General features: G+C 35.3%; 1 protein-coding gene across 1 annotated transcript; it reads right to left on the bottom strand.

Moving 5' to 3' along the window:
- Positions 1–2,177: 2,177 nt before the first annotated feature.
- Positions 2,178–11,120, bottom strand: LOC111585005 (riboflavin transporter 2-like). The gene is made up of 4 exons (XM_023294382.3): positions 9,088–11,120; positions 5,186–6,208; positions 3,558–3,681; positions 2,178–3,450 (listed from the first exon to the last, which is right to left on the bottom strand). The coding sequence occupies exons 2-4, from the start codon at positions 6,175–6,177 to the stop codon at positions 3,241–3,243; spliced, it is 1,326 nt and encodes a 441-aa protein (XP_023150150.2). The 5' UTR covers positions 6,178–6,208; positions 9,088–11,120; the 3' UTR covers positions 2,178–3,240.
- Between the last annotated feature and the right edge of the window lie 110 nt (positions 11,121–11,230).

Raw genomic sequence — 11,230 nt, 5'->3', positions numbered from 1 at the left:
TGCCATATGATGAAATAATGTAAAGTAGGCCTTGAAAAACACTCCAGAAAGGTTTTCTTTGAAAAAAAATCAGCATGAATTTTGGCGCAAAAATAACGCCATAGTATACTATGTCGAAAAAAAAATGCGATTTTTCAAGATGTTATGAAAATGCGCCATATGATGAAATAATCTAAAGTAGGCTGTGAAAAACACTATGGTAAAGCTTTCTTTGAAAAGAAAATCATCATGAATTTTGGTGCAAAAAAACGCCATGTCGAAAAAAAAATGAGATTTTTCAACACGTTATAAAAACATGCCATATGATGAAATAATGTAAAGTAGGCCGTGAAAAACACTATGGTAAAGTTTTCTTTGAAAAGAAAATCATCATGAATTTTGGCGAAAAAAAAACGGCATTGTATACTATGTCGAAAAAAAAATGCGATTTTTCAAGATGTTGTAAAAATGTGCCATATGATGAAATAATGTAAAGTAGGCCGTGAAAAACACTCCAGAACAGGTTTTCTTTGAAAAAAAATATCAACATGAATTGTGGGGCAACAAAACGCCATAGTATACTATGTCGAAAAAAAAATGCGATTTGTCAACATGTTGTAAAAACGTGCCATATGATGAAATAATGTATAGTTGGCCGTGAATAACACTCCAGAAAGGTTTTCTCTCAAGTTTTCTCTGCTATGTATACTTTTATTATCTGTGATTATTTCATTATTTCTTTATTGCAAAATAAAGTTTGAGGCATAAAGACTCATATAGTTATTTTATTCCTGAAATCTTTGATGTAGCACAACTAAACTTCCATTTTCCTTCTTGTACTTCTGATACTAGAACTAAACGTATCTTCAACACGGATCATCTGCTTTTAATGAATCAGCAGCAACATCACAAAAACAAATGAGACAATTTTTAACAAATTAATGAAACTGATGTCATTTAAAACTATCAGTCTGTTTTAGTGTCAAATTAAAGTTGATTACTGACAACTAGAACATTAACGTTACTGTTTTAATCACATTTAAGTTTCCTGAACGTTACATTAATGTCAACCAGCCACAGTTTTATGAACGTAATGAACCACATTACAGGAACACAACACACTTCAGCTGTTTACATGAAACTCAACACATTAGCTTGATACTACGTTAGCTTTACTCAGTCTACGACTGAGCAGCTAGCTCGGTTAGCATCGCTAACATTAAAGCTAATATTTACTGGATGCTAACTTTCTTCTCTGGTCAACACACACAGAAATAAACTCCACCAACATCTGGAGTGCATGGCACACATTATATCTGACACTAAAGCTGCATATAAAGTGCATTAAAAGCGGCACTGATACGAAAATAAACATTTACTTACCAAACTATCAGAGTCCTTTCAGTGTCTGCTGGTAGAATCAGCCGAAGGTAGAAAACTGGTTAAAACAAGCCAACGGGCAGGAAAACTGTCTGTGGAAAATGTTCTGCTGCTGCACCGATAAATAAACCAACAGTTATTATATCAGAATTAATCCAAACGATGAGAGGAGAGTCTCTGCTGCTTCCTCCATAGGACCTGTCAATCATTCCAGACCGGATTGTCAATCAAGTAGACCCGCCCCCTGGCTTCGCAAAACTTTAAGGCTCTATAAAAAAAATCAATATTGATTTATTTTAAGATCAGCCACCTGATCTCTCATTTTGACCATGAAAACTCACGAAAAAATGTATGTACAGTCTATGTACTCTGTTTGGCTCCACACTTGCTGATGACCACTTCCGGTCTCAGAAAATGAAAAAACTGACCTTTTTTCGTTTCTGTCTCTTACTGATTTTACTTTCTTGTTATTCTAAATATAAAACGAAAATCAAAGCATTTAAAAAAAAAAATCGTAAATCCCTTTTTGATCATGAAAAGGAAAAACGCCTTGTATTTCAATTTCAATTTTTGTATTTTAAAACGAAAATCAAATAACCACTCGTTTTTTGTTTTTCAATACCCGTTTCAGAACGGAAAATCCAATTACCAGATCCGTACACGGAGCCGTTATGTAGGGACATCTGCAGCATTAATCATCTAATTTCCTCAATTCTGATGAATTTTTAGCACCAATTTCCACTTTTTTTTTGCATCATTTTAAGGCATAAATGTGTTTATTTATACAAAGGAAAACACAAAATTTCCAGCACCAGGTCTTAATTGAAAATATAGTATAATATATAAAGATCTAATCACAGTTGCTTGAGCTCATAATTCATATTTTTGACAGTAAAAACACACATTTACAAAAGTCTGATGCTTTTTCTGTTTTTACTGCACATTACAGCAAATTTACAGATTTTGATAAACTATTTATGTTGCAAACGTTATTTTAAATAGATGTGGTAAAATAAAATCGATAATTGCATCAATTTAAACTCAAATCCCTGTATTAATTAAAAACTAAATTCAACTTGAGGTAACTCCATAAAAGTGGCTCAATAATTTAATTTTTCTTCACCTTGAGGTCAGAAATTCAAATTAAATTCAAGTTATGTGTTTAAATTTGTCAACTTGAAAACTTAATTACCGTAATTAAGTGCATAACACTTAAAGAATCATTTAAAATAACGTGGAAATATTAGTTAAAACACTCAAAAGCGTGTGTTTATGCCTCAGATTATTACGTACAAAAACAATCCCCTAAACTGGTTGTAGATAATTTCATTAGAAATTGTTGTTACTCAAAGAAACTGATGCAAACTGTTGGGTTAAGTTGTCGTTTTGTGTGTGGTAGAGCTCAAATAATAATTTTAATAATACATATCTTGAGTTTTATAGTTTGTGGGGGATAAATGCATATTTTCAGAATATTTAAGTATTTACAGCTGCATATCTGAGCACACGTTTCTCAGCAGACAGTCGGACTCACATGAAAATTATAAATCACAGCAAATAAAAGCAAAAAACAGGCATCAGACTGACTACTTCCTGTTTCAGATGAACATATGTTAAGGTCATGGTTATCGTAGGAGCTTCAGGAGACATCAACTGGACATCTCTGAGATGAACCTCCTACAATTAGCATGACCTCTACATATATGCTTCAGGAGACATTAACTGGACAGGAGAAGTTCAGCTGATGTCTCCTGAAGCTCCCATGATTTCAGATTGTCCGGGTAACTGTTTCATCACTCAGGGTAACCACTGTGTTTCTGCTGTGTGTATGACAATAAAGTTCCTGAATCTTGAATCTTGACGTTTCAGTCCGTGGTGCGTTCAGGGACACCGGGTGTTGCAGGGATCCCCCGAGGAGAAGAACCCGAAGACGCTGACCAGAGGAAACATGGTGGCGGCGCCCAGCAGCGAGCCGAGCTGCACTACAGCTCCACAGCAGACGAGGGCGCTGTGGCCTTCATCCCTGAGGATCAGACCGATCATCACCTTCACGTAGGACAGCGTGAGAACGAACAGGACCCAGGACAACACCTGAGGACGGACAGGTGAGGGTTTAAAGGCTTTAGACGTGTGTGAGGAGCTCCAGCGACACTAACTGACCATCTCAGGACAGAAGAAGAATGAAATGAAGAACTCACGATGATCACGGCTCCTGCAGAGTCGTGGACCAGCAGAGGACACGGACTCAGCACCGCCATGCTCATTATAAAAGCCCCAACAGCAGAACCACAAACAGTCAGAACTCCCATCAGCACCAGAGACCTGAAGACAGAAAACACTTTAGTTTAAGACTGATTCAGGTTAAACTGGTTTCATATCATAAAACACTGTAGATACAAAAACTAGATTAAACTAAGCTGACTAAAAATCATATTTGTACACGTTAAATGTCAGAAAATTCAGTTAAATGTTATTAAAAAGTCACTATTTTTAATCCACACCAGTCGAGTGATTTGGCTCATGTTGATATAAAATGTTAATATCATGTTCTTTTTGTTGTTTTTGCATCTGATAAACTATAGAAATTTAATAATAATCACAAATAAGACACAAAATTGGACAAATGTGATAAATATTTAACAGTGGAGCTGCAATAATTCTCAAAATACTTGGTTGGTTGTCAACTTTTACATTTATATCAAACTATTGTGAACTGGTGTCAGTCATGCTTTAAAGAAAATTTGTAAAATTCCGTGATTTTTAGCTTCTTCAATGTGAATATTTTCTGTTTTTTTTCCTCCATGATGACAATAAATTTTATATATCAAATAACTAATCGACTATCAGGAACCGCAGCACTACCTGGTTGCTGCTTTGGTGTTTTTAGGTATATATATTTTTCTCGAGTTTACTTTAAGGCATTCAATTGATGATGGAAAGACTGAAGAAGAAAACATCAGATGCTGTTGTTGTTGTTCGGCAATTTTAAGTTTGTAGATATTATTTGTACCAAAATGAGTGCTGTATGTGGGTTGACTGGCAGTATTAAAAAAATGTTTCTCTCAGAAGGTATTTGATATATTGAGCTAAAATTTGACAAATACCTTCATAAATATTCATATTTTATGCTGTAACATTTTCAGGCTTATCAGAGATGGTTGAAAAGAATGATTTGAGATGAAATGACCTTTAACCTTTGTGAAATTTACCATTTTTGTCCGAATTTGGTCCAAATGTTGACATCCAGACTGAAATATCTCCACTATTCAATGTTTCTGCTCCTCAGAGGATGAACTTTACTCCGATTTTTATCTTAAATACAGATATTGTCATTCAAACAGCCTCAAATCTCAATGTAAGAAAAAACCTGCTGAATATGAGTGATCTTGGAAAGTATTTCATATATTCAGCTAAAATTTGACAAATATCTTTGTAAATATTCATATTTTATACTGTACAAATTTCAGGGAAATCAGGGATGGTCGAGTGGAATTTTTTCCAAAAGTTTAATCTTTGTGAAATTAGTCATTTTTGTCAACATTTGGTCTGAATGTTGTTTTTATTTAAAAAGAATTTATCTCGGAAAGTATTTGATATATTGAGCTAAAACTTTTGAAATTTCTTTATTAACATCCATTTTTTATGCTGTAAAATTTTCTGGCAAATCAGAGATGGTCAAGCAGAAAGTTTCAATAAATGAGATGATTTGAGATGAACTGACTGGTAAGAAAGTGTTTAAATCCGTAGCTCGTGTTGAAACCAGTTAGTCTTAATGAAACCTGCACCACGTCTTCCTGTTTCTATCTTCATCCAGGAGTCGACTGACCTGATGGGGAGGAACATGGCGATGAAGCAGGCCAGAGGGTTGGCCACGGCGGCCAGAGAGGCTGACAGATGGTAGGCGTTGTTCCCATACGGTAGGCAGGAGTAGGACTGGACGGACGGCAGCACCACGTTGGTCAGAGCGTTGGCCCAACCCAGAACCACGAAGATGTACGACACCTGCAGCCAGCTGTAAGAACCGCTGCCGAAGCTGCTTTTGGGCTTCTTCTGGCCGTACGGCTCCATCATGGGCTTCTGCTCGGCCCACTTCCTGCCCCTCTGGGCCTTCTGCTTCACCCCGTTGGTGTAGCGGCTGTTGGGGTTCTCCCTGGCGACCGACGGGTGGTAGTTGAGCAGGATGAAGGCCGCCAGACACACCAGCATCATGGCGCTGAGGAAGAAGAAGAACTCTTCAGCCGAGAAGTTGGCCGGCTGGTACTGGGCCTGGAGCTCGGAGGTGGCGTTGGAGGTCTGGTTGGTGGACTGGGTGGCGTTGACGCAGCGGACCACGCCGACGCCCTGGATCAGAGCCACCATGGCGGGCAGCAGGCCGCTGACGCCCTCACCGATGAAGTAGGAGGTGAGGTACTGAGGCTGGAGGCGCATCATGAAGGGCAGGAAGGTGACGGAGGAGGTGCAGTCGACGGTGGCCAGGAAGAAGGTCAGGACCAGCAGGGCGACGCTGCGAGGAGCTCCGGCCACCACCAGCGTCTCCTTCCACAGGAAGCCCAGCAGGAAACTGGCCACGGTGCCCAGGGCGATGATGACGTAGACGACGGCCGCCTCGTTCAGGACGCCGGGCTTAAAGCGATGCATCAGGGTGACGAAGAGCGGCCCGACGTTGGCCATCTGGATCAGAACCGACAGGTAGGAGGGCAGGAACCAGCCTTCGGGGATCTGAGGGACGATGAGGGGAAGCTCCACCCACAGACCGTTGATGGAGACCCAGGAGCCCAAACCGAAGAGGCAGGACAGCAGGTGGGTGAGCAGAGACATGATGGAGGAGGCTTCTCTAGAATAAAATAATCTGGAAGTTTAACAACACAGAAGATTAGAAAATAAACTCTGTAAGCTTTAAATCACATCCCTCAAAAAAATGTACTTTTCTGGAAACCAACTGAGAAAGTAAGAAGCAAAGTGGTCATTCAGAAAAAAAATCCAAACTGAGTCTCATATCATTTCTGTAAATTCTTTTTATGGTCTAGATTTTAGTGGCAAACTGGTCTAACCTGTGAGGTGAGGACAGATTTCTATAAAGTAATGTCAGTTAATTAAATTAAATAACTGCATAATTTTAAAAAGTGTAATTAGTTTATTTTCTAACATTTTCAAACCTTTTTACTGGCTAGAAAAACTGGTCCACCACCGACAACAGATCCAAGATTCTGCATTTTTAGGACAATCTTTGTTATTTAAAAAAAAAACAAAAAAACAATTCTCCATGGATGAATTAATTAAAAGTAATTAATGAAGTCTACTTTGTTTACAAGCTTCTTCTAGATCTGCAATAATTTTTTAAAAAAAGACATATCAGATAGAGGCATTAGAAAACAGAAAAAACACATGATGGTAGATCTTGTAGACATCCATCACTAAAAACTTATAAAAAATATCTAACTAATGTTCACTCCTTTGCTATATAATAATGACAATAAAGAATATTCTATTCTATTCTATTCTATTCTATTCTATTCTATTCTATTCTATTCTATTCTATTCTATTCTATTCTATTCTATTCTATTCTATTCTATTCTATTCTATTCTATTCTATTCTATTCTAATAAACTTTTCTGGGTATCTGACATAAACTAGCCTTTAAACTCGGCTCCAGACTGAAAATATTTAAATATTTGCACATTTTCAAATATGAAAAATCAAATGTGTCACACACAAGACTAAAAGTTTATAAACGTGTACATAAAAAACAGAATCTGGTGTATAAACATTGCAAATATGCATATTTTAAAAAATTTCTTAACCAACATTCACTATTATTTTCACACATTCGTCGTATTCAACCTGCAAACATTTTAACAGAACAGTAAGGCCAAAGTATATGAATGAAACTTTATTTAAAAGGTAACATCTCAGTTTCTGAAAATGAGCAAACTTGAACTACATCATTTAAAATATGGCTCAAGAAAAACCAACAATAATCTAAGATTTATTCAAATTCAGGAAATTTCTTACAAATTGTGATGAAAACAAGCTTCTTATTAAAGGCTGGAGTTCACACAAACACACTCCAATATTCAAATTTCACCTAAAAATAATCCTTTAAATGCATAAAAGTTGCTGTTTCAGAGAACTTACAAGGAAAATATTTAGTTTTGTCTGTAGAAATGGCTCTAATTTGATAAATAATTTTAATATTTGGAATCTTTCCATGAAACTGATTAATTTTCCATCAGAAAACAATTTTTAAAAAAAGATCCACATAATATTCAAATTTCACCTGAAATAATCTTTTAAATATTTAAAAGTTGCTGTTTTCGAGAATATAAAAGGAAAAATAGTTAATTTGTGGCTCTAACTTGATAAATAATTCTAATATTTGGGATTTTTCCATCAAATTGATTAATTTTCAAGCAGAAAACTATTTAAAAAGTGAAAAAAATATAAAGTTTGAGGTGGAGAGGTTTTATGAAACAGTCCAATAAAAGCTCTACTGTGTGTTTCCATACAAAGGGAGGATCTGGAGACTGTAAAGGTTCCACATAATATTCAAATTTCACCTAAAAATAATCTGTTCAATGCATACAAGTTGCTGTTGTAGAGAATTTAGAAGGAAAACTACTTTATTTTGCCTGTTAAAGTAACTCTAACTTAACAATAATAAATAAATAATTCAAATTTATTTGGATTTTTCCTTCAAATTCATTAATTTTCCATTGGAAAACAATTAAAAACAGACAAAATAATCCAAATTTGAGCCCAATAAAAGCTCTGCTGTTTGTTTTAATACAAACAGATGAAACACACACTCCAAAATCCAAATTTCACCTAAAAGTAATCCTTTGCTTAATGCTTAAAAAGTTGCTGTTTTAGGAAATTTAGAAGGTAAAATAGTTTGTTTCGTCTGTGAAAGTGGCTCTAACTTGATAAATAATTCCAATATTTGGTATTTTTTTCATCATTTTGATTCATTTTCTATCAAAAAATAATTAAAAACAGACAAAATAATCCAAATTTCAGCCCAATAAAAGCTCTGCTGTGTGTTTCCATACAAAGGGAGGAAACTAATCACAGGATCTGACGACTGTAAACGTTCATTGTGTTGCAAATATCCAAAACCACTGTGACAAAAGAATCAGCATCTGTGATTAAAGTGAAACTAGTTTGTTTTTAATCATGTGAGGCTCAGATAAGATGAACTTTTAGTAAACTGTTAGAATAGAAAAGTCTGTTTCTTTACTGCTAATGTGGAAAAAACTGAATAAATGATTATGTGGCGTTCAGGATTAAAATAAAATGAATAACAGCCCAGCGTGTCGGATTAATGTGTGACTGCTCTGTACTGACTCTCATTCACACGTTTGGTTAATGTTTCTGAAACATCTGTTTCAGTCACATGCTGACTAAAAATGCATAAAAAACAGAAAAGCCACATTTCATCCATACTGAGCTGATTAACGAAGGAAACTGCAGCATCAGCTGAGAAAACATCAGAGTGAGTGGAGTTTGTTTAGAAAGCAGCAGCATGCAGAGCAGAGGAGGCTTTGAACTGGAGGAAGAACAGTCAGAAAGCGCTTTAAATTTACAGAATCTCCTTAAAAAGTGACTCAGACTCGACTTTCTGGAGCTTTTAAAAAGAATTTCTCAGATATTACTTTAAAAAAAAAACTGCACATTTTGAACACAAGCTGCATTTCCAGCTGTAAAACTGCATCAGTGCAGATACTCACATGCTGCCTGCTGGAGAGTCTCAAGTCGTCTGTGTCCAGAAAGAAGCCAAAGTCCTCCAGAGGCTGTTTGGAGGATTAAAGGCAGCTGAGTGGGAGTGGGAGTGGGAGAACGTAGCCAACCGTGACTCAGGTTTGGTTAACGACCAGTTTTAACCCTCAACACCGTCACCGTCGAGCTGTTTTTAGGGAGCATCACTGCTGAGTCACATGGTTCAGAAACTCCAGCAGTTAGCCAGTTTATTTCTTTGCCTTCGAGCCCTTTGTCAAAGAATCCCCAGAATTCATTAATTCTGCTTAAGGGGATCATGAGAGCCGAGTTACATAACGACACGTAAAAAGATTAATATTAGCTTATGTAATCGATTAATGCAGGAAGGCTGTAAAATACTAACAATAATAATAATAATAATAATAATGTAAAGGAGCAGCAACTTTATTCCCTCACGTCCCAAGATTTAGATGATTTATGAGCTAATTAATGTGCATTCAGTGTGAAACTACAGCAGTTAGCTTAGCAGTTATCTTAAAAATGGAAACAGGTGAAATAATACTGGAAAATAGACAAAAAAGATGCATGTTAGTGAATTTTAATACCAGTTCATGGTTTCTGCAGCTGACGGGTCGGGGTTAGGATGAACTTTATCATCTGCTGACTAATTCATTCCCAACTATTTCAATAAATAATGAAGTTTAGTTTGAGTTAGAGGATTTTTTTAAAAGAAAAAAAGTCAAAATTCCTCATTTCTAGTTTCTTGAATTTGATTATTTCTGGTTTCTTTCCCCTTTGAAAAACAAACTGTCAGCAGTGGACAAAAATAAGACCTGTTAGGGTGTTGAGTTATTTTTCACCATTTTCTGGCATTTTAGAGACCAAACAACTAATTGATTAACAATTAAAAAAACAGGACTTTAGTTGCAGCCCTAATCTGTATCAAAGATGGTACTGAACATTAAACCTGCATTTCTTCTACCAGCCAGCAGGGGGCGACTCCTCTGGCTGCAAAAACAAGTCCGATTATATTGAAGTCTATGAAAAAGCAATCAAACCAAAAAAAGAGGAAATTAATGAAAAAAATAAACAACAAAGAAGCACAAACAATAGAAACAAACACAGTAAAAGATACACAAATGCAAAACCACAGAATTTCAATTTCACATTAAGTGTCAAAAACATGAAGCAACCTTTAGTTTCATCTGTGAGGGATTGCTTTACATTCATTGCTGACATAATTCTAAAATGTGGGATGATTTCTTTGACGGCACATTTTAAAATCTAACAGTTGACAGTTTAGTATTTTTCCATACATGTATTTCAGTAATAATTTATTCTTTAAATTAAGATGTTTTGATTGTTGAGATGTTGACAGTTTATTGGTTTTCTGTCTATAAATTTGTACAGTCTTAAGTTTCATTTTTATATCAGTCAGATAATTATTATTATTTAAACTAATTTCTATAATAAATAACATTGTAGGTTCCTAACCTTGATGTTTAAAGCTCATCTGTACAATAAATTCTATTGTGGAGAGAGTCAGGTTAACTTGTGTATAAGTAATATTATATTTGCATAATAAATATCTTAAAATCATTAAGATAAATGTATATGATAAAGAACGTTCTATATTCTCAACCATATTTAAATTCTATGTATATATCAGTGTGAAAAATAATAGTGTAGAAGCTACAGATAAAAGACTTTGCTTAATTTTAATATTGAAGTCTGTTAGTTTAATTAATATTATATATATTATCTCATCTTAATCTTAATATGTAGTCAGATTATACTGTAATTAATATTGCTATATATTACCTTCAACTTTAAAATGAATAAGGTAATTTTTGCATACTATTGTAAGTTTCTAACGCTAATATTTCAGTTAATTTCTAGATCTTAAGCCTGATATATTGAACTTGTAGGTAGACCTCAGTTAAACATGTAAAGGAGAATTAATGTTAGTAGTTGGACCTGTGAGATGCTAAATGATGCTAAAACAGCTCCTACCGTTGTTTAATGTATTATAAATATAAATATATAAATACTCCGTGTGTTTTCTGCAGTCCTGTATGGTTCTAACTGTTCTTTACTGTTCTGGATCAGAGCCAGAATCAGTGTTGATCCTGAAACAAACAATGCAGGGGAGGA

Source organism: Amphiprion ocellaris, chromosome 15 (assembly GCF_022539595.1).
Source record: "Amphiprion ocellaris isolate individual 3 ecotype Okinawa chromosome 15, ASM2253959v1, whole genome shotgun sequence".
Lineage (NCBI taxonomy): Eukaryota > Metazoa > Chordata > Actinopteri > Pomacentridae > Amphiprion > Amphiprion ocellaris.
This window is presented reverse-complemented; position numbering and strand designations above follow the sequence as displayed.